At 37.2% G+C, this 24,680-nt stretch overlaps 1 protein-coding gene across 1 annotated transcript; it reads right to left on the bottom strand.

The window, feature by feature from the left end:
- Positions 1-1,499: 1,499 nt before the first annotated feature.
- VIP (vasoactive intestinal peptide) lies at positions 1,500-14,149 on the bottom strand. The gene is made up of 7 exons (XM_070740097.1): positions 13,923-14,149; positions 12,082-12,196; positions 8,945-9,085; positions 8,618-8,722; positions 5,889-6,023; positions 5,274-5,395; positions 1,500-1,707 (listed from the first exon to the last, which is right to left on the bottom strand). The coding sequence occupies exons 2-6, from the start codon at positions 12,186-12,188 to the stop codon at positions 5,305-5,307; spliced, it is 579 nt and encodes a 192-aa protein (XP_070596198.1). The 5' UTR covers positions 12,189-12,196; positions 13,923-14,149; the 3' UTR covers positions 1,500-1,707; positions 5,274-5,304.
- Positions 14,150-24,680: the final 10,531 nt, after the last annotated feature.

Here is a 24,680-nt window from a genome sequence, read left to right as displayed (position 1 = left end):
CTGCTATAGTTAGCTATCATCGACATATGGAAGGAGATACAAGGGACTAGCATTCTCCCATTGAAGATAAGCAGAGAACCATCAGAATAGCAAATTATAACTATACAATAAGGTTTTCTAACAATTGTCAATATTAGAAATTGAAGCCCTGGCTACCTCTGTTGAAAAATAATTTAGATGAAACAATATTTAGCTTGTCAGTTTTCAGTCTTGAACTGGCAGGTAGTTTATTTATGGGTGCTGAGCTTTTTCCAGTTTGAAAACGATCAATGGCGATTTGAGTAAGTCATGTCTCAAGAGGCTTCACTTGCTGGCTCTACAAAAGCTAGGCTCATTGCTTGAAAAGGTCAGCCAGTAAACCAAACTTTGTTAAGCTGGGGAAGCACTTGGGAATCAGGCAGACTGTGTGCAGACAGAAGATTTCTACTTCCCACATTCTGTTTTGCCAGTTTTCTGGGAAAGTAATTTCACCACCAACCCGTATGTGTTTGCCTCTCCCTCCCTCCCTCCCTCCCTCCCTCCCTCTCTCTCTCTCTCTTTCCACATATTTAGTCCATCAAAATATTCCCATATCTACTATACCTTGCTATAGATTTAACCATTGCTCCCAGTGACAAGGCAATGTTCCTAAAAGCTCCATTCCAAATTCAATCAACTTATTTTCTGGGGTGATGCCCTGTGCTTCAGGAACATCATTTTTCTGCTGACATTAAGGAATTTATTTTGACTTGGTGAAATACCTTGCTTCCATCCAAGTTTGGGCATGACTGTTAAAAGTCAGGACTGCAATCTTTTTTATACTGATTGTTCCCAACTTGCGACCACAATTGAACCTAATTTTCTGTTGCTAAGTGAGACAGCCATTAAGTGAATTTTGCCCTATTTTACCACCTTCCTTGCCTCAGTTGTTCAATTAGTAGCATGCTTGTTAAGTGAATCTGACTTCCCCATTAACTTTGTTAGTCAGAAGGCTGCGAAAGGTGAAGTGATCTGGAATAACCGCAACCATCATAAATATGAACCAGTTGCTCAGGACCCACATTTTGACCACATGACCATGTTGCAACAGCCATAAGTGTGGAAAAATGTTTATAGTCACTTTTTTCAGTGATATGGTAACTTGGTCACTAAACGAACTGTTGTAAGTTAAGGATTGTTTATATAACGATGGGAGGCAGCAAAACACTGCTATGTTTCAGATGGATCCCTTTGTGCTTTATTGCTGTCTATTTCTGAAATATCTTGCTTCTTCTCCCTTAAGGCGGAGTTAGCAAGGATGAAGGAAGAACAAGAGAGAAATCCCTGAATTATCCAGCTAAGAGCCTAAGTCCCTTTCTGTATTGACTATAAACAGCAACTTTTGATGTATTTTGCTTCTCTGCGTTATTTGTCTTTACTGAAACTTCAGGCATCAAAGCAACAGACAGCAACAGGAGACAGAGAGTTTGTATGAGTTAAACCAGCATACATACAGTATGTGCAGTCCGACCACTCTAAAGTTATTATTTACAGTGTAAACATCCATTTTTATTATATAAGAATCATAAATATCACAAATTTCACTCCACAATATATATTCATTTTGATTTTAAATAATGAAATCATCTCTTTGAAATACTATGAGAAACTCAAAAAATAGCTTGATCTTTTTTTAGGATTTTTATTCTTGCAGGATTTCTTTTTTTTAATGAGTCATCTTTAGAGGTTCTGGGGAAGAAAACAAAAAAAATGATTGTAAGTGTTTAAGACAATTCAATGAAGAGCAATGACATTTCTTAACAATTTGGTCTCATTAATTAATAACTGTTAGCGTGTATTCGAGGTTTTATGTATTCCCAGGAATGGAAAGAAATATTCATCAGTTGATTTACAATTCCAACTACGATGTCTCCCATAGAATAAAATCATAAACACCAGACTATATGGGTCCCACAGCCTCTCCTCCCCCCATCACCCACTTGAAATGTCTTGACAAACAGAATGGCTGCACCATGATTTTCTGCTAGGTTCTATTTTTCTCAAAATAAAAAGATACACACACACACAAACACACACACATAAATATGTATAAATGCCAATATTGTTTAAGGGATGTCTAGCCATTGATCATGCCAACTGGGTTGACGGGAGCCAAAGTCCAAAACAATTGATGTCTCTGAACGAATCATTGTGTCTATAATTAGACAATGGATCCTCACATTGAAATAAAGGAATAAAGGAAGAACCAGATTGGATAAAATCATGGGAAAGTAGCATCCAGAGGAAGCTACTGTTTTCCAGATAAAGGAGAGAAATTTCATTTTGTCCTTCCCTTCATTTCCAAAGACCATAATTGCTTATTTTCATATTATTCCATGGATAGTTCTTATAGCATGCCCCTTACATAACCTCTTAGAAAGGGGGAGAGATCAATTGTAGATAATCTTTGGTTAAAGGTTTTGGGGTTAGGAGTAGAAACCACAGAATCAGGTAGTGCGTTCCAGGCGTTGATTATTCTAATGCTGAAGTCGTATTTTTTGCAGTCTAGTTTGGAGTGGTTGATATTTAGTTTAAATCTATTTTGTGCTCGTGTATTGTTGTTACCAGAAAAGCTTTAAAGGGGGATTAAACAAAAATCATGGTTGATAAGACAATCAATGGCTATTGACCTATATTGCCTCTAGTATGAGATATATGTCTGTTCAATACTTGTTGCTCGGGAACAGCAGTGGTGAAAAACGATGCCCAGAAGTAGCTGTTATGATTTATAGAAGAATTAAATTGATAACCTTGGAAGCAGAATGCTGGGTTAGATAGCATTTAAGCCTGATCCACCATGCTCCTTTTTATGTTCCAATGCTACATGTATAGTCCAGTTTAATGTCTTTTACGTAGGGTTTAATATTTTCACACTTGTCAAGACATGGCTCTTCCCTATGTGCATCGATAATTGAACATTATATCAGGGGGAAGCAAATTATAGCAACATTATATCAGAGGGCAACAAATCAAAGGATACAGAGCATGTTTAGAACTAAATTAGTCTATGTTGGATCCTGACAAGCATGCCTGCTGGCTGGTATCCTAAATAGAAACATGCTTGTTAAGATATTGCAAGGCCAATATTTTGAACTAGGTACAGTTGTCTGTCATGAGAGTCCACACTTTCTCCAGATATATCAATTCCCACTATTTATGTCTGATAAGGTTCTTTGTCTCACTAAATTCCATCTCCAATAAAAGATCTAGACAAGACTGTCCATTTTAATCATAATCCATTGAAAAATGTATTTTCCTTCATTGATTGCTTTTGACTGGCTTAATGCAGAACAACTCTCTGCTTTGAAACTATTGCATAGTTTCAGTCTCATAGTTTGAGAGTGATTGACAGGCAATCAAACTATGAGGCAATAATCGGTAAATGCTGGTCTGGTATGTCGGGGTAAACTTTGGGGATTGTCAGCTACAGATTCAGTTTCAATTAATGAGACGGATATGAAGGAAAAAGCTATGGCTTATCTATTTGTCTGTCTGTCTGTTTGTCTGTCCTGCTAAGTGGACAGTTTGATTCCACAGTAGTTTGAATTACTTGGAGTTATATTATGTTGTTTAAGTGTTCCATTTATTTTTTGAGCAATGTTTCTATCTATCTATCTATCTATCTATCTATCCATCTATCATCTAATGTGTTTCTCCAAAAATAAGACATCCCCCAAAAATAAGGCATCCCCAAAAATTAGCCCTTCCCTGTAAATAACCCCACCCCAAAATATTTAACCGCACGAGCAGCCAATCCCCACTATTTCCCCTGGTTAGGGTTATGGATACAGAGCTGGAAATCAGGTAAGATGGCAAAAGGAGACCTGTCTTGCTCCATGCACCCCAAAATAATAAGACCTCCTCAAAATTAAGGCCCAGTTCTTATTTTGGAATCCCCAAAAATATAACACAATTTCGGGGAAACACTGTATCTATCTACTATCTATCTCATTAAAGGTAAGTGCTTGTGCCATGATCTTCAAAAAAATGACTCTTAGCTTAATTAAGGAGGAGACACATTGAGCTACAGCAGCTTAATATTCACAGTTTAAGAAAAATCCCAGGAAACTGAGTAAGTTAACCATATCAAACTACTAATTTTCATTAGCTTACATATATTTAAGCCCTGCTGTTATCTTCTTGTGATATGAAGTGTTATAATTCATTATATATATAACTTTTCCTTTTCATTAACAGCAAAAATATGTTACTCTCTCTCTCTCTCTCTCTCTCACACACACACACACACACACACACACACATCTGGATTACAAGGCAGAGGCTGCAGGTTCTAATTCCAGTAAAGGTATGGCTGACTGACGAGAGCAAATAAGCTTGAAGTAGATCTATACTAGTCTCCCTTCCTTTTCATTATCAGCAAAAATATGTTACACTTATAGATTATAATTGTCAGCTATAAAAAGTTTATCTGCCTTGGAATATGGCTCCTGGTAGGGCCGAGAGGCAAAAAGGAAGCTGCATGCTCCTCCCATGTCTGACTATACCAGGGTGACTTGACAAAAAAAAAAATCACATATAACCCTTTCCTCGTACAAGCTAACAAGGAGATAAGCCTGCAGTCAAGTGGCTAAGGCCACTGCCTTACAAGGCAGAGGCTGCAGGTTCCAATCCCAGTAAGGGTATGGCTGGCTGACGAGAGCAAGTAAGCTTGAAATAGATCTATACTAGTCTCCTTTCCATTTCATTATCAGCAAAAATATGTCATGTGCACAAACACATACACACACACAGACACATATGGAAGCAATATGCTCCCTCCCATATTTGGGTATACCAGAGTGATTTGACAGGGGGGAAAAAAACATATATAACTCTTCCTTGGTACAAGCTGAGACAGGAGGAGAACCTGTGGCCTAGAGGTTAAAAGTTACTGCCAGGGGTGGGCTACTGCCCGGACAGGGGGTAGCGAAAATGCAGCTACCCAATTTTCACTGAAAGATGTTTTTAAAAAATGCAGGGCCTCCTGCATAGGCCACGCCCACAGTGTGATAGTATAAATTTTGGTAGTCCTTCACTGGTTACAGCCTTATATGCAGACTCCCCAGAAATCCCAGTAAGGATATGGCTAGCTGATGAGAGCTAAATAGCTTGAAATGGATCTATACTAGTCTCCCTTCATTTTCATCATCACGCACACAAACACATACATGGAGGGGAAAGGAGTAGCCACATCAGGGGTGTGAAGGATTGAAGGTCAGATCGTTTCTGTGATTGGAAAAAAAAAATCAACCTACCAGTGGAAGGCAATTCGGAAGACGCAGATAATCATACAGCGACATCCCCATTATTTTCTAAAAAGACTGGTTCAAGCAATTCTCCTCCATCTGGAAGGTTGGGTCGGTTGGGATCTTCTTGGCTAAATGGCAGAGAAACAATGCAGAAATTGTTGAATTCATGGAGTGAATTAATCTTAGTGCTTTTATCTATTATTGTGCCAAACATTATAGTGCTTTACTGAAAAGATACAACTCAGCAGCTTTTGTTATATAAAAGATCATATAGCTATTCTATGAAAACATAACACAAAACTTTTTATTTAGTAATTATCAAACTACCATTTGAGAGTTAGGTCTCCAATTCTTTGCTAAATAATTCCTTTGCACACAGAAAGATGTCAAAAAATAACAAATAGAAGATGCAGAAGTCATGCTCACCTTTCTTTCAGTACAAAAATCTTCTGTGATTTAAAACTATTTTTATTATAATTTGTCCTCAAATTACAATAAAATAACTGAAAGCTGCTGTTATTAACTGTTTTTTCCATGCATTAAAAAGAAGATTTTGTTCATAGGTTATTACTGTCTGATCCTTTTAAAACCCAGATATTTTTAGGAATTTCCTCTGCCTACCTTCTTTTCCCAGCAAGAATAGAGTCCAGGTACTTCTTCGCTGCTATCTGTTGTAATAAACGGCTGTAGCTGTCAGTGAAGAGAGCATCCGAGTGACGTTTGACAGGCATCTGCTTATCAACGGGATTGTTGTTTCTTCAAATAAAAATAGAGTTGCAGGAAGCATATTAATGCACAAGCCTTTCAAAGACTGGGCCAGTCAACATTCATACTTTATTTATTTTTATTTATTTATTATTTAGATTTGTAGGCCGCCCCTCTCCGCAGACTCGGGGCGGCTCACAGCAAGATACAGCAAAAACATGACAAATCCAAATAAATTTAAAAGATTTAAAAGATTTAAAAAGAACCCCATTTACATTTACTAACAAACACACACACAAACATACCATGCATAAATTGAACATGCCCGGGGGAGGTGTTTCAGTTCCCCCATGCCTGACGGCAAAGGTGGGTTTTAAGGAGTTTACGGAAGGCAGGGAGAGTAGGGGCAGTTCTAATCTCAGGGGGGAGTTGGTTCCAGAGAGTCGGGGCTGCCACAGAGAAGGCTCTTCCCCTGGGGCCCGCCAACCGACATTGTTTAGTTGACGGGACCCAGAGAAGGCCCACTCTGTGGGACCTAATCGGTCGCTGGGATTCGAGCGGCAGAAGGCAGTCTCGGAGATATTCTGGTCTAGTGCCATGAAGGGCTTTAAAGGTCATAACCAACACTTTGAATTGTGACCGGAAATTGATCGGCAGCCAATGCAGACTGCGGAGTGATGGTGAAACATGGGCATACCTAGGTAAGCCCATGACTGCTCTCGCAGCTGCATTCTGCACGATCTGAAGTTTCTGAACACTTTTCAAAGGTAGCCCCATGTAGAGAGCATTACAGTAGTCAAACCTCGAGTTGATGAGGGCATGAGTGACTGTGAGCAATGAGTCCCGGTCCAGATAGGGCCGCAACTGGTGCACCAGGCGAACCTGGGCAAACGCCCCCCTCGCCACAGCTGAAAGATGATACTTTTCTTGTAAATCTCACTTTAAAAAAACAACAGCAGCAAAACCACTTGTCTTAAACTTACCCTCTGGTCTAATGGATTACCCCTGATTAAATGCTACTTGGGTTTGTGAACATATTGACTCTGAAGGGAAATCATAGCTAGAATTTAATATCCAAATATAAATTGTGGAATTTGGGCCATGTGGCAAATAATTATTTTTTTAATTGGTCTTGAAATAGTATCTGTCATCAATAGGTGCCATCCCCAAAGTATCTAGCATATTTAAGCACAACAGTGAAATGCCTGCAAATGAATGATTGACATCACTTTTCCAGTATAAAACGAAGGAGACCAAAGGCAAAGGATGTTTCTGGACATGTGTTCTGCTCTTCCAGAGGCATCAGGGTTCTTAATTGATTTGTTCACAGTTTGATTCAATTGTTCACAGTTTATTCAATATAACTGGTTTGTACCTAATGCAAAGTCATAATGGGCAGGTTTTTGGGTCACCACCATTTTGCATAGAGCACACTATCAGAGCTTTTCCTAAGTTATGTTCTAGCTTTAAAAGTTTCCATCATATAAAGCTGAAACTCAAAAAATTAGAATATCATGCAAAAATGTATTTATTTCAGCAGTGCAACTTAAAAGGTGAAACGTAATATATGAGAGAGACTCATTATATGCAAGGCAAGATAATTCAAGCTGTGATTTGTTATAATTGTGATGATTATCTCATAAAATTAGAATATTACATGCAATCAATAAAACAAGGATTATACATAGAACAATATCGGACCTCTGAAAAGTATAAGCATGCACTTAGTACTTGGTTTGGGGCCCCTTTGCAGCAATTATTGCCTCAATATGCCATGGCATGGAAATTATCAGCCTGTGGCACTGCTGAGGTATTATGTGTTACTGAAATAAATGAACTTTTGCGCGATATTCTAATTTTTAGAGTTTCAAACACCCCCCCTCTATCTATCATCTATCTATCTATCTACCTACCTACCTACCTACCTACCTACATACATACATACATACATACATACATATGTACATACATCTGGATTCCCCAGAGCATGAAACCTGGGTAGGTTACTTTGGGAGATAGCCTGTTACCCAAGCAGCAGATCCCCCCTCTCCATATTCCAACCTCAATTTCTTTTATAAATGTATTCTTGTATTAGATTTATATCCCACCTGACACACACACACACACACACACACACCCAGGAGCTCAAAGAATCATGTAGAACAATGCTTTGGGGTTTTTTTTTCCTCTCTCTCTCTCTCAGGCTCAGCCTGGTGATCTCCTATATTGGTGGTGCTAGGCAAATCCATTGTAAAACACACATCAGTTTCTGAATGGTCTTTAAAGCTAATCCCAAACATAACCTATTGCAGCAGATAGTCAAGACATGAATAATTGAGAGAAGGGCCTCCCATTCCAGGAAAGGTCATGTTGTACCAGATGGAGTTGTGTAGTCTTCCTTAATATGTCTCCTACCATCTCTTTTTTTTTTTTTTGCAATAACAAAGTTAATAACAAAATAATGTGCTATAAATATCTCCTCATCTATAATTCAAATTTCTAAATTCCCTGCCTGGTTCAGTTAAAGGCTTCTTCTTCACCACCACAAACCAAAACATAAAAAATTACAAAATTCTGAATTCTATGAACCATATAGGAATATTGAAATCCCCTCCACTGGAGAAACAGGTGGTACAACGACTTACCCAGTCCTTTTTCCCATTAGGGATTCCAAATACTTCCTTGCAGAAAGCTGACCCAAAAGTTTGCTGTAGCCACTTGTAAAGAGTCCATCAGCATGTCTTAAATTTCTATAATGGATTTAAAATGTATGGTCAACATTATTATACGGAAATGAAAAATAACATTTACTGGTGATATGCATAAAAATTGCTATGAATTCACTATTTGTTGCAAAATCTTTGTTTCAAACAGGACAAGCCGAACTACAGATCAGAAAGCATCAGTGATTTTATCAACATTACTTTACAAATACTTCCCCACCCCCCCAATGTTTATTGGATTTCAAATACCTGTCAATAGCACTGGACATATCAAAATAGAACTTCTCATTATCAGGTACAGCAGTCTGAAGAAGGTCCGCCTCGGGTTTTAATGAACTTTGGGTGTCATCAGATTCACTTTGTCCATCAAATGGCATTCTGTATCCTAGTCTGAGAAAGATTGGAGGAGAGGGAATAGGATAGCAGATAATTTTGAGAATGATTTGGAAGGAGGGCATTCTCATAGGCAAGGACTTCAAAGATATTTTAAAGTCACCTACTCATGTCATAATGGTGGCATGCCTTTGCATTGCCTGATAGCAGAAGGAAACCATGCTGTGCTCTCTGAGATTTTGAATCCTTAGCTTAACTGAGCTATATAGATCAATTACTTAAATATGGATAATTTTATTGAGATAAGCTATGAGGAAAAAGAACACATACATCTGATGGTAAATATATAGGAGTTGAAATCCCCACTCTAATCTTAAAATAAAATAGGAAAGGGATCGGTTTTTGGGACAATATTAGATCAGGAATTCATTGCAAATCCTGACTTTTTGTTACATATTTCTTAAAAATAGCTAGCTAGCTAGGTAGGTAGATGATAGATAGATAGATAGATAGATAGATAGATAGATAGATAGATAGATAGATAGATAGATAGAGCCTCAGTGGTGCAGTGGTTAGAATGCAGATCACTGGCTGACAGCAGTTTGGCAGATCGAATCTCAGTAGGCTCAAGGTTGACTCAGCCTTCCATCCTTCCAAAAGCAGTAAAATGAGGAGTCAGATTGTTGGGGGCAATATGCCTACTCTCTCTAAACCGCTTAGAGAGGGCTATATAAAGCTATCTGTCAAAGTCATTCCCAAGGACCATTGCATAATAGAATAATAGAGTTGGAAGGGACCTTGGAGATCTTCTGATCCAAACCCCCTGCTCAAGCAAGAAACCTTATATCATTTTAGACATTTTAGACAAGTGGTATATAAGTCTAAATGCTATTGCTATTGTTACTGTAGATGCATGGATAGATAGATAGATAGATAGATAGATAGATAGATAGATAGATAGATAGATAGACAGACAGACAGACAGACAGACAGACAGACAGACAGACAGACAGACAGACAGACAGACAGACACACACAGACACACACAGACACACAGACAGACACACAGACACACAGACACACAGACAATCCTAAATATTTCCTTAACACCTTTTCCAGGACTAATCAAAAACTAAACACAAAACATAAATTTTAGAATTACTCTATGAATTATGTTTTGGCAGATGTGATGGGTTAATATTGAATGCAATAAACAAATAGGTGATTTGATATAATATAGCAATAAGTTCCCTTTCATGAGAAATCCTTTTCTATATCAAAAAAGAAATCTGAAAAAAAAATAAAAATGCTAATATAGTTAGTAAAAGTGAGCTAGCAATTTGCCCCATCCTGTTTCTGATTTGTTCTCTTATTATGGTTAGTTTAAATAAATAGGGCTGCAGTCAATTTGTGGCGCATACATGTTAATGTGAGGGTTATACATGCAAGATTGATGTTAGCTAGTCCAGACAAGCACAACCAGGGCTAATAGTTTTATTTTTATTACAAGGTCAGAGACTTTTGCAAGACTGAAAATATTTATCAGAATATTTACCCTCTGAAAAACTAAGGAGACAGACACCTTCTCTTCTTCAGATTTAATTATTAATTATCAGACTGTTTTCTTGGCTGTGGGTCTTCCCTGCTATCTATCAAAGTCATTCCCAAGTACCATTACATAATAGAATAATAGAATTGGAAGGGACCATGGAGATCTTCTAATCCAACCCCCTGCTCCAGCAAGAAACCTTATTTTATTTTAGACATATGGTTGTCTAACCTCTTCTTTAAAATCTCCAGTGAAGTAGTCCCCCACAACTTCTGAAATGAAAGCATTCCACTGATTAATTCTTCTAAACTGTCAGGAAGTTTATCTTTATTTCTAGGTTTTTCTGTCTCCCATTACTTCTTGATCTGCCGTTAAGTGCTGTAGAAAATAGATTGACCTCCCACTCCATCTTTGTAGCAGCCCCTTAGATATTGGAACACTGCTATCATATCCTTCCTAGTGCTTCTTTTCATTAAATGAAGCACTCCCAATTCCCAAAACCCTTCTTCATATGTTTTAGCTTCCAGTCCTCTAATTATCTTTCTTGCTCTGCTCTGCATTCTTTCTAAAGTCTCCATGTCTTTTTTATAATGTGGTGATCAAAACTGGATGCAAAGTAATTGCATGAATGAATAATACACTGTTTTCTGGTCAAAGTAGTGCAACTTCCAGAAAGTTTTTCTCTGTAATTCTAATCTAGATTACTATACTGATATTTCCTTTTGGTCTTACATCTAAGTACTAACCAGGCCAATCCATGCAGGCCAACCCTGCTTCATTTCTTAAGATTTATAATACAATGCTTTCTGAATATCTCAAATATTTCTGAGACTTATTGCTAAAGGAAGTCCCTAAGTGAAGGTGTGTCCGTTTTATTACGTGTGATATAGTAAGGTGTGCTCTTTTATATGAATGAAACCATGCAAAACAAGCTCATAATCCAGATCCCATAGCTTCTCATAAACAAATATAGTGACTACTTGAACAATTTTCCAAATAATTAAGAACATCTTATTTATATTCACAAGCTAGCAGCTGCATAATGACATTACCTGCTTACAGTTGTATGTGCATTTGCATATATAGAAATCTATCCACACACACACATATTAACCCCAACTTTGTGTTTAATAATTTAAAGACACCCAAACTGAAGGGCAGTAAATCCCCCAGTTAAATCTCTATTATTCTTTTTTTTAATGTTTACGGAACTAGTTTATCATTTCTATCCTACTCCATTATACAAGTAAAATCCAATTGCAAATAGCTCAAAAATACCTAATTCATTTACCTAAATAAATACTCCGGATCTATTTGTTAAAAATTAAAAAGTAATACTCTTCAGATGACTTTGGGACAGTGGAAGAAATATTTAGATTTGCCTATCGTTAGATATGCCTATCAACACAAGTAATAATTTGTCTTAATTCAGTCAATAGGATTCAAGTAGTTCTTAAATTTGCAAATTATCAATTGTAGGAGAGATTGCTTAGGATTTTCTTACCTTATAGCTGAGTATGATCCTAAAGGAGGCAAGGCAATGGCTTGAGAGCAGAAAACATAGAGGAATGTTAAAAAGAGGAGAAGATGGGAGCTATTTCTGTGTTCCATCTCTTGACCTAGATTGGCAAAAAGACAGAAATATACCTTTTATGCTACCAATGTTCAATGTTTGATAAATAAAGATCTTGTCAGAAGTTGTTTGCCTTTTGTGGAAAATCGGTACCATTGATATGATGAGGGGGGACGGAGGGAGGGAGTGGGAGAGGGAGGGAGGGAAGGAGAGAGAAAGAGAGATATATTTATAATAAATGAGAACTACTATAAATGTAGTTGTAGATCTCTCTCTCCCCCCTCCATCCTTCTCTCTCTCTCTCTCCCCCCTCCATCCTTCTCTCTCTCTCTCTAGCCCTCTCTATCTATCTATCTCCCTCCCACCCTCTCTCCCTCTCTCATTCTCTCCCTCCCTCTCTCCCTCTTTCTCTCCCTGTGCTCATTTATAACTTAAATATGAATTAAGAATGTGGTCTAGACATTTTCATTAAATACTCAAAAGGATAGAAATTTCTTCATTGCGAATACACTTATACTGATTTATACAGAGAAACTGTTACTAGTAATTTGAATAACACCAATAATATATTGAATATCATAGCTATGCTCAGCTACTTGATAAATGCTTTTTTTCATGGGATTAGGCATATGGCATACAGAGAAATTTTAAATGAATCCTGACATTAAAAAGCCATGACTGAAGTTGAGGTACAAGAGGATATGTGGGTGTGGGGAGGAAATAGAGTGATTGACAGATAAACAATTCTGCTAATTATATATAATTAAACTGTCAAAATATTAACTTAGATCATCTTGATTTTCAAAGTAATTTTATCCTGTCATTAAAAATAGAATCAAAGAACTTGTATTAGCTGAATTTGTTTTGAAGTTATGATGGAGAGTGGAGCCAAACATTTGAAATACCAGTAAACTCATTGAAAATTAGTCCATAACGTCCACATAAAGACATCTGAAATTGGAGACAAGAAAGAGGAAAAAGCTTGTTCATGGTGATCCATTTTTCTGAAAATATTTCTCCAAGGAAGAGTATGATCAAATAAAAAACACATAAAACTTCAAGCTCCTACAAAATTTTGTTTTTACTTCCAATTCACAGCTTCCCCTGAGGAATATCTTCACATTGCTCTACTGAAATTGTATGCAAACAACTATGCTTTATTTCATTGCTTTTTTAAAAAAAGTATTCATTTTGTATGATCATAAGAATAGAGCTAATATAAAATTATTGTTTTATATTAACTCTATTCTTATGATCATACAAAACAGTACCACTGAAGAGCAGAGTACCACTGAAATTGAATAGTGAATAAATAAGTGAATAATTTTAGAGAAATGGGAGCTAAACTATATATTAGTTATACTCTTTAAAAATGTGAAATGTGAAAAATGATGGGAGGAAAGCCTTCATGATTTATTTTAAAAGTTTTAAATTGTATATAAATATAAAGGAAATAGTTTAAATGATCAGAAGGAGGCGAATAATGAGAAGAAAAGGAAAAGGGAAATTCAAAAATAATATGAAATAATGAGTATGAAGTATGCATTTTTAAAAGATAAACTTTTGTTATTTGAGAAAGAAATCAGAAAATCATCCCAGAAGAGAAATTCATATTTTGAATTCATTTTCAGCATTCTTACACTACATTGTGATAACTGTTTGCATTATTATTAAATCACACCAACTTCACATACATACAGAAAATTTAAAATGGGTTTAAGGCAAAAAATATTTCTCTCGACTGAAATGAACAAATATCAACTTTTACTTACAAAGGCAGAAGATGAAATTTTGGATTCTTCAAAAATACTTCAGTGGTAATTTTTGCACAAGGGAGACGTGGAGCTCTCCTTGGTGCTGAATTTCTTTTCAACGAGCCACACTTTCTTCTTCTGATACCGAGCAGAGTACTCAAAGGCAAATATCTGGTCTGCTGGTCTGAAGTTTTCCAGCCTGCTTTTCTTTGTGCTTAGTGCAGCCTTTCCAGCTGCCTCATTTCATAGGTTTATATATACAGGGCCACTTTTCCACTTCAGAAACAGCTATCGCATTATGCAGGAGACGTCACATTCCCCAGGGGGTGTATGGAAATATCCGTCATGGTTTTGTTAAGGATATTATGAGACAAAGGAAGTTCATATTTAATTCAAGGAAGGCAACCTCCCCCCCCCTCCCTGATTAGTCGATTTATCACTTGACTGATGAACAACTCAAGATGAGTAAGATTGGGACAGGCAAAGTGTTCAACTGTTTTGGGGAATGTGGAATTTAACTGGTAAGACAGAAACCTTATCAACTCATATTGATTGGGATGGCTACCCCTTTCCAAATTCCTTGAGGAGAAAGATGGTTACATGGGTCTAGCATTCATACAGAACATCAGTCCAAATTGTAAGAGGAATTGAGAGATGTTTGATGTTTTCAAAGGCGTCGCATTTGTTTGAATTCTATCAGCCATAGCTGAGGAATGTATTAAGATGAATATTTAGGAGGTTAAACAAATGTGTGAAAATAAACTCAACTGTTCTAACTTACAAAACAGTTCTGAAAAAAGTTCACTGGAGAAGGGAGGCCTATAAATTTGATTAAATAAATAAATAAAATAATGTACAAGTGACTTTAAAGATGCATGGGCTAGAAAAAGAATTACTTCCTAAGTAGAATTTCCTACTATTCTCAATTTTAGCAGAAATAATGTGTTCTTTTAATTTTTATGGTTTATGAACAGAGTAAAAGAGAATTTTAAGTAAAGAATTTTAAGTAGAGAATTCAAGTAAAGGTTCCTCAATAGATTGTTCATTTTGTTTCTATTAAACACCTAATCATAGGATAAAGATATAATTAAGTTGAGATACAGATAAAAATATGTATGATGTACATTTATAGATATATAAATGTACCTACTATTTCAAACAAAATATTTTCTTAGTACATTTACAAATATATTGTAGAGGGATAAAAGAGAGGCTATCTAAAATGTAAGTTCGTCATCAGCTAGGGAATTTTGTATTTCTTACAGTTAGTGATTATCTGTTCAGGATAGTATCTGTTTGAGCAATTAAATAAATTGTTGTATTTTAAGGTACATTTTATAAAGCACACATGTCCACAAGGGTGGTGGTGGGTGTATTTTCAATGACCTATTATTAAGCATGTTAAGCTCAGTCAGGTTTACTTTTTTCCCCTAACTGAGAAACCTGACAGAACAAATTGTCTCTAGGTGCATCACCAATATTTCCTATGTCTGACATATTTGTAAAAAAAAAAGGAATACAAATATCACCCTACCTAGCAACAGAGGCCTTATCATAACCAATATTGTTAATTTATACAGTTTTATATAAATGCTTTGAGGTGTGTGTTTGTGTGTTTGTGTGTTTGTTTGTGTGTGTGTGTGTGTGTGTGTGTGTGCATAGCTGGGTATTTACTGTTCACATATAATTCCTAATCTGTGGCTTCTGGACAAGGCCACAGTTGATGGACAATTAGGAAAAATTGCTTAGATTAATTTTAACAAGAGCATCTTTGGTTTTATTTTTTAAATTTTTTTAAATTGATTTTTAATACTTACATCTTAATACATTCTAATGCTTTCAGGTGTGTCAACATCCATATATTCACATTTACATTGATATATTATAAATTTTTATGTTTGTACACATATTTCTTTATAATGTTCTATCTCTTATTGTTGATTTGCATTCCATTTTTGTGTCCAATTGTATCACTTCGTCCAGGTAGCATAGTCATCTGAGTCCTTTTGATCGTACAATTCCATAGTTAACATTTGTATGAGCATCTTTGATTTTAAGTTGATGTGATGGTGAGAAGAGGTGAGTTAATGAGATAAAAATATTACTTGTGGTGAATCTGTACTAAAAATAGAAAACTGTGATACTTTTTAAAGCAATCATGGTCTTAATATTCAGAAATAATACCATAAGTATGTGAGGCATTTATATCTACAAGACTAACCAGTCAAGCACAAGTGATTTTCCCCTCCAACATTCATTCCCACAAAATGTTGTAGACCTCCACTTCCAATGTATATTTTGCATGTAACCCTTGTGAAGTAACCACTTGTGAAAGCTGCAATAAACAACCACTGCTTAGTTTTGAAGATGAAAGCATGATCCAGCCAAATTAAAATATTAATACTAAATTCCATCAATTCCTATGGAGAAAAATAAGCATGAAGCTAAACAATGCTTTGGAGTGGGTTTTTTTTTCTTTTTTTCAGTGGAAAACTAATTTTCACTGAATGTTTGGCCAGTAAGTGTTGGAAGATAAGTTCAAACAACCATAAATAAAATACCACCGAAATTAGAAGGACGTATTCAAAAGTAAATCCGTTTAGTCTCAGAGCCTACCAAACAGAGAAGATCTTCTTCCTTCTAATAAAGTTTTCATCTTTTTATCTTGCCTCTGATTCATGAGTTTGTAAGATTAGACAAACCGGGTGGAGAACCTTCAATGATCTTTAATCATATTTTCTAATTCATTTATTGTAAAAATTAAATGAAGTACGGTCTGGAAATCTGACAGCTGTGACCTAAACCAGAATGCCTACAAAATACTAATTCCCCAGGAAGCTTGTTTCCTTTCTTATTTCATGATTGTTCAGGGGGGGGGGGAACCCCTGTTCTGCCTTAGAATGGAGGGAAAGAATCAGGGGTGGGCTACTCCCCCCTCCCTGGACTGAGGGGGGAGAGGAATGCAGTGGGGTATCAAAAATGGAGCTCCATCCCAGAGTAACCAATTTGCACTGAAAAATGTTGAAAGAAAATGCATAAGCCACGCCCACAGTGTGGTAGTAAAAATTTTGGTAGCCCTTCACTGGAAAGACTCTATCTCTTGCAGTCATCAAAGTTCTCCTTCTCACATGGAAAGAGAGAAAAAGAAGAAAAGGGGGGTAAGCAATGGATTTGTCAAACCTGCCACAACTTAAACCTATAATTAGAAACAATCCTTGGTTCTATTTGGTGAGAAAGGTATATAGTTAATTAAAGGTTGGATGTATTGCAATAAAGCAAAGGCAGAAAATAAAATTGCACGCCAAAATCCTTAAGTTCTACTTTTTCCTCCACTATCTGTTTCTCCTTGTTCCCCTCAGTGTAGCAAATCTGATTCAGACAAATTGTTTTCCCAATGGACAGTGCAAGCCTACGCAGCCCCCTTCTTCTTCCAACTGGGTAACCTTAAGGCATCCTGTCGAGCAGATACAGCATTATCTTTCATTTCCCAAATCATTCCTTTCTTCATACCCCGCTCCCTGCATATTAATTTAGCACAAGCATAAGCATAAGGTGGCAACTGTCAGGACTCAAATCAAGATCAAAATCTAGGGGGAAGTTCCCTTACTTATTAAATTAATAAATATATCCCACTCTTCCATGGTTCACATAATAACCGAAAACCTTCTGCATCCTCTTTCCGATAGTGGTCTGTGAGAGCCGGGGTGGCGCAGCAGGTAGAGTGCTGTACTGCAGGCCACTGAAGCTGACTGTAGATCTGTAGGTCAGCGGTTCAAAACTCATCACCGGCTCAAGGTTGACTCAGCCTTCCATCCTTCCGAGGTGGGTAAAATGAGGACCCGGATTGTGGGGGCAATATGTTGGCTCTGTTAAAAAGTGCTATTGCTAACTTGTTGTAAGCAGCCCTGAGTCTAAAGAGAAGGGCGGCATAAAAATTGAATAAAATAAATAAATACACTTGTTTGTTATATTTGTCCAGGTTCTTATACTGAGAGGCACATTTCTCAATGTGTATATTCCATTTCACTTTCATGGATAACATCCATGGCTGGATAGATTTAACCTTCACATTCAACATTAACATACCTCTGAAACTGGACGTTGCATTTAGCCATGTACAAAAATGGACTAATTAAAACAGAACCTGCATTTACTTATTCATATACTGTATTTTTATTTGTTGGTGTGTTTGTTTTGTCAAGTACGTATTGGTGGTATACAAAGATATAACAATGTTTTTATACATGATACTAGTAATGGAGAAACATTTAAACATTTAAAGATTATTAGAAGAGCATGGAATAAGTTACCATGAAGGTGATAGACATAGGAGCAAAGGCAAGTAAAATGATATATGCTATTGAAAAAAGAACATAAGAAATTAAAGAACACAGAGGAGCAAACAGGGAGGAGGAAAATGAGGAACAGCAGCACATTAATCACTTTTCCAGATTGCTAATAGCCACAAATAAAGTTCCACGGCTTTCAGAAAGCATGCAAAGAAAGTTTGAAGCTTTGGAATAAGAAAACAATTGTGCTTCCGTATAGCTTAATAGCACCATCTAGCTGTTAAATTAAGTGTTTTACTCCTGGCAAAACTGCCTGCAGGATTTACAACATAAATTATTAGTAATATCTTTAGTTAAAATAAACATGCCATTCTATAAAACCCCATAATGCCACATTAGGAAAATCAATAAATATAATAAAGTGCTCCTCAGAAATGGAACACCAGAACATAAAACTAGATTTCAAGTACAGTTTAAAAGAGATTTTAAAAGTGTAGAGGTGGAGGAATCTTGCAACCATCATAGGGAAGGCTCATGATTCCAGCCAGATCTCATTCCTGGGTGGCAAAATCTCATTCCAGAGGGCTATCATTTCCTTTGGATGGAGTCCCAGTAATCCTCGATTTATGACCACAATTGAGCCCAAAATTTCTGTTGCCACAAGCAAGACAATTGTTAAGTAAATTACCACTTCTGACTGACCTTGCTCCCATCTGCCTCCTGAGTCCCAGCTGATCATGAGGAAATTGGGATTTTGCAGTAATCTTATTTATTATTATTATTTATTAGATTTGTATGCCACCCCTCTCCGCAGACTTATAACCATATTACTAACTTACCTGTGGCGAGAAATGTTATAAAATGGGGCAAAACTCACTTAACAACTGTCTCACTTAGCAATGGAAATTTTGGGCTCAATTGAGGTCATAAGTTGAGGACTACCTGAAAACCTAGGTCTGACATTAATCAGCATGTTAAAAGATTGGTTTATTTGCTTCTGCAATAACTTTAGTTAATACAACTGATCTATGCTCCAATTCAGTGCATGTGTTTTTCTACATCATAGATACAATATATATTTTTATTTAGGAGTGTTTTATATATATGTATGTATGTATGTATGTATGTATGTATGTATGTATGTATGTATAGATAGATAGATAGATAGATAGATAGATAGATAGATAGATAGATATCATCTATCTGTCTGTCTGTCTGTCTGTCTGTCTGTCTGTCTGTCTGTCTGTCTGTCTGTCTGGCTGGCTGTCTATCTATCTGTCTATCTGTCTGGCTGTCTGGCTGTCTATCTATCTATCCCATCTATCTATCTATTGATCGATCTATCCATCTATCCAGGAGGGATGGGACAGTGGGGCAAGGAGAACTGGGGGGGGCACGGCAGACAGAATGGGAGATGCACATCTCCACTCACCTGCAGGTGTGGGGGTGGGAGTTTGTGAGGCATTTGTGAGGTGAAGTTACGGGAGAGCCGGTGGGCTCCACTCAAGGCGGCGGGGAACGGAGCTATGGCAGTGGCATCCCAGCTTTGGGGTTTTTGAGGGGAGGCTCAGAGAAGCAGGGAGCTGCCGACTTGGCTTGGGGGCACCGAGGTGGGGCGACTCCGGTCCCCGAGCCGGTCATCCCCTCAAGCACTTTGTCGCCCCCTGGGCAAGAGGTGGGGGAGGCAAGTGCGGCTGGACTGGCTTCAATGGGCAGGAGGGGCGAGGAGGCCTTGGAGCAGACGTAGAAGGATGTCTCCCAGATGTAGAAGCCGCACAGGGTCACCAGGGCTGCTGAGGATCAGGCGGAGGGAGGTGAAACGGTGACTGGGTTAGGACTCCAGGCCACAACTTCAACTGGCCACCACTTCTTTGGCTGCAGAGATGAAGGGCAGTGTGTGGCTGTCCCCGCGGGCTCCAGAGGAGGAGGAGGAAGGGGGGCATCTTGCCCAGCTGCTCGGTCCCTGCTTCGGCATCTTCCACCATCTGACCAGCTTCTCAACTCTCCTTGGCGAAAGTGGGTGGACAAGCCAGGCTCTCTCTGCCTGCTTGGGTGCCAGGCATGGAGCCAGGGTGCCTTGGCTGAAGCCAAAGCGCTGGGATTCTCCTTTGCCACCATCGTCAAAAACTTTCAAGGAGGGTGGAAGCCCCCCAGTTGACAATCCACCAGGCAGCTTTCCACATTTGTCAATCTACCCACAAGGCTCCCTCCGGGCAGCCTCCGCTGTCTCCCCCCCTCCTCCACCCGCCCCCGAACAAGGATCCAAATGCCAGCGGTAATAAGGCAAAAGGGGTGAGTTTTGGGATTGCACATATTATTCACTTTTACATTGATTCCTATGGGGAAAAATGTTTCTTCTTACGAACTTTTCGACTTACGAACCTGGTCACGGAACAAATTAAGTTCATAAGAAGAGGTACCACTGTATTTATTACTATTTCATACAGCATACATTTCAGACACCAAATTGCTCTATTCAAGTATATTTCCAGTAGAGGGCAGTGTTGCTATAAACATGTCACAGAGAAATGGTTTATTCTTCCATTTTTAATCACTGACATTGCAGAGCAATATGGAATAGAATAGAATAGAATTCTGTATTGGCCGTGTGATTGGATACACAAGGAATTTGTCTTTGAAGCATATGCTCTCAGTGAACATAAAAGAAAAGATGTATTTGTCAAGAATCATAAGGTACAAGAGTTAATGATTGTCATAGAGTACAAATAAGTAATCAGGAAACAATAGTATTAATATAAATGGTAAGAATGTGGGCAACAAGTTACAGTCATACATAAGTGGGTGGGGATGGGTGATGGGGATGATGAGAAAACTAATAGTAATGCAGCCTTAGTGAATAGTTTGACAGTGGTGAGGGAATTATTTGTTTAGCAGAGTGATGACATTCAGGAAAAACTGTTCTTGTATCTAGTTATCTTGCTGTGCAGTGCTCTATAGTCATTTTGAGGGTATGAATTGAAACAATTTATGTCCAGGATGCAATGAATCTGTAAATATTTTCACTGCTCTCTTTTTGACTCATGCAGTATACAGGTCCTCAGTGGAAGGCAGGTTAGCAGTAATTGTTTTTTCTGTAGTTCTAGTAGGGCTACTTCTGTGATTGAGTCCTTGATTTATTCACATTTGAGTCCTTTATCCATTATACCTATAAAATGGGAACTTTTATTGTCCAGTGAGCTGAATGGTATCCTCAAGGAGAATGTTAAATTGGGGGGGGGGGATTGATTTGATTGTGAAGAGTAACTTAAAATTAAAGTTGATATTATTCCACATACAATTTCTAATTTTTATAAGTAGCTTGTGGGTAGGCATTTTTCCTTACTATAATTCAACCCAAATACTGACAGAAATATCCATTTATGTGTGTAGTTAAGTTAGGAAAGCTGAAGCATCAATTTTTAATTTCATAACAATTTATGAAATAACTGTCTATTGGTAAAGTTAAAACATTTTATGTTAAGTTACCTTTGAAGAATGAAGGACGTCAGGTCAATAACAGGAATCAACTATTTATTGAAGATCAAGCAACAGGAGAACCACGCAGGAATTAACTGGAAAATACTGAACACCTCAGGCCATGCCTGGCAGCTATATATACCCCACTGCCACATGCAGCCAGCCAATCAAAACTTTCGTATTTTCCCTCCTGAAAGCTGGGACGTAACATTTTAGAATCTATATGTCATGGGTGCTGTGGAAATTATAGAAGAATGGAATGGAATGGAATGGAATGGAATAGAATAGAATAGAATAGAATAGAATAGAATAGAATAGAATGGAGTTTTATTGGCCAAGTGTGATTGGACACACAAGGAATTTGTCTTGGTGCATATGCTCTCAGTATCCATAAAAGAAAGGATACATTTGTCAAGAATCCTGTGATACAATACTTAATGATTGTCATAGGGGTCAAATAAGCAATGAAGAAACAATCAATATTAATAAAAATCTTAGGACAAAAGCAACAAGTTACAGTCATACAGTCCTTAGTGGGAGGAAAAGGATGATAGGAATGGTGAGAAAAACTAGTAGAAATAGAAGTGCAGATTTAGTAAAAAGTCTGACAGTGTTGAGGGAATTATTTGTTTACTTCGGGAAAAAACTGTTCTTGTGTCTAGTTGTCTTGGAGTGCAGTGCTCTGTAGTGACGTTTTGAGGATAGGTGTTGAAAAAGTTTGTGTCCTCAACTAAAGCATATATTCGCAGACTGACCATATCTTATATCGCAAGAAAGAACAAAGAGAAGAAAAATCAATTCCAAAAACTACAAACAGAACTAAAAAATTTAGAAGCACCATCACAGAGCAGTCAGAGTGAAGACGAAAATAAAAAAAAGGGGGAACTAATTAGACATAAAATAAATGTAATAGAACAAGAACAATTGGCAGTAAAAATTAAGCAGGCTAAACAGGAACATTTTGAACACGCTAATAAACCAGGCCAATGGTTAGCATATAAATTAAGGAATCAAAAAGAGTCCAGAATAATAAAAAAACTAGAAGACAGTAAAGGTACATGTAGACATCAAACTGCTGAGAAAAAAGAGATAGCGCTAGAATTTTATTAAAAAATTTATAAATTTTTATAAATTTTATATACATTTTATATACATTTTATAAAAATTTTATATACATTTTATAAAAAAATTTACCACAAAGAAGACAAAAATTAGGATAAGGTCTTTGACTTTTTAAGCTCCATTGACCTACCTTTCTTAACAGACGAACAGCAACAGAAACTCGATGCCCCATTTACTATGATCAAATTACAGCAAGCACTTAAAAATAAAAAAAAATAACAAAGCTGCTGGCCCTGATGCTATACCTGCTGAACTTTACAAGTTAAATATTAACTCACTTTCAACAAATATGCTAGAGATTTTTAATAACATAATTTTAGATGGAAACATCCCCAAAACTTGGTCTGAAGCTTTGATAACCCTAATACATAAACCCGACACAGAAAAAGAAAAAAAATCAAAATTATAGACCAATTTCATTATTGAATGTAGATTATAAAATCTTTATTTCAATTTTTGCTTGTAGATTAAAAAACATCATGACTGGGATAATACATGAAGATCAAAATGTATTTTTACCAGATAGACAGATTAAAAATAATTTGAGGACAATCATAAACACACTAGAATATTATGAACAACATCCAGAAAAGCAAGCGGCCTTAATATTCTTAGATGCAAGAAAAGCAGTTGATAATGTAGACTGGTCTTTTATTAAAATACAACTCAATAAAATGAACTTTGGAACTGTTGTGGTTCCGTCTGAGGCCCCTCCGGGAACGGCTGACCTTCTGTCGGTTTCCAGCTCAGAGGGAGAGGCTGAGGAACAGGAGGTGCAGACAGACGAGGAGGAGGAATCCCAGGCTGAAGAAGAGGGAGGACAGCCAGAGTCCCACCAGGGGGAGCTCTCCCCAGCAAGCAGCCTGGATTCCTTAGAGGAAAGTGCACAAGCCATAATTGATCTGCGACAACGAAGAGCTACTCAGAGACGGAATCAATTGCCTAAATACTTTCAGCATTAAAGTGGCAACAGCTGGGTTTGGGTGTGGTGCTCTTGGGAAAGGCTAAAAGGCAGACCCACCCTTCCTGGCTTGTGGAGTTTTATCTTTGAGAGTCGTGGGACCTGACTGTGAACTTTGGCGTCTTGGAATCCTGGTTTGTGCCTTTGACTATTGAAACCTTGGGGGGGGGGGGTGCCAGCAAGAAGCTTGCTGTATTGTCTGGACATCAGGACCCTGCTGTACCGTATTATAGCCTGTCTGTTGGGAAGAACAGGTTTTCCTCTGTGCTTATTTTTTCCAGTTATAAAATACTTTTGGCTTTTACCAGAGTGTCTGGCTGTTTTTTCCAGTTGGTGTTGAGGTCTGGGGGAACCCAGACAGAACAGGAACCAAATTTTTTAACATAATTGATGCTATTTATTCCACCCAAATAGCTAAAATTATTATTAATAATGACCAAACAGAAACGTTTGACATACAAAGAGGAGTTAGGCAAGGCTGCCCAATCTCCCCATTATTATTTATTTTAACATTAGAAACTTTATTGACAAAGGTGAGAAAAGAAGAAAATATTAAAGGCTTAGAAATTAAAAAAGAAATATATAAACTACAAGCCTTTGCAGATGATGTTGTCTTCATATTGGAAGATCCAATAGCTTCGATTTCAAAGTTAATAGGTGTAATAGAAGAATATGGGAAAGTAGCTGGTTTGAAAATCAATAAAGATTAAGACACAAATATTAACTAAAAATATGACAGACTGTCAGACAAAACAATTAGAAAACAAATCAAATATGAAAATAAGTAAGAAAGTAAAATATTTAGCTATTTGGATATCAGCAAAATCCATGTCCTTAAAAGAAGATAATTATAATAAACTCCTAAAGCAAATCAAAAAAGATTTAGCAACTTGGAAGAATTTACAATTATCATTTTTAGGTAGAATC

This window comes from Erythrolamprus reginae, chromosome 1 (genome assembly GCF_031021105.1).
Source record: "Erythrolamprus reginae isolate rEryReg1 chromosome 1, rEryReg1.hap1, whole genome shotgun sequence".
In the NCBI taxonomy this organism is placed as follows: domain Eukaryota; kingdom Metazoa; phylum Chordata; class Lepidosauria; order Squamata; family Dipsadidae; genus Erythrolamprus; species Erythrolamprus reginae.
Note: the sequence above shows the minus strand (reverse complement) of the source record. Positions and strands in the feature narration are given on the sequence as shown.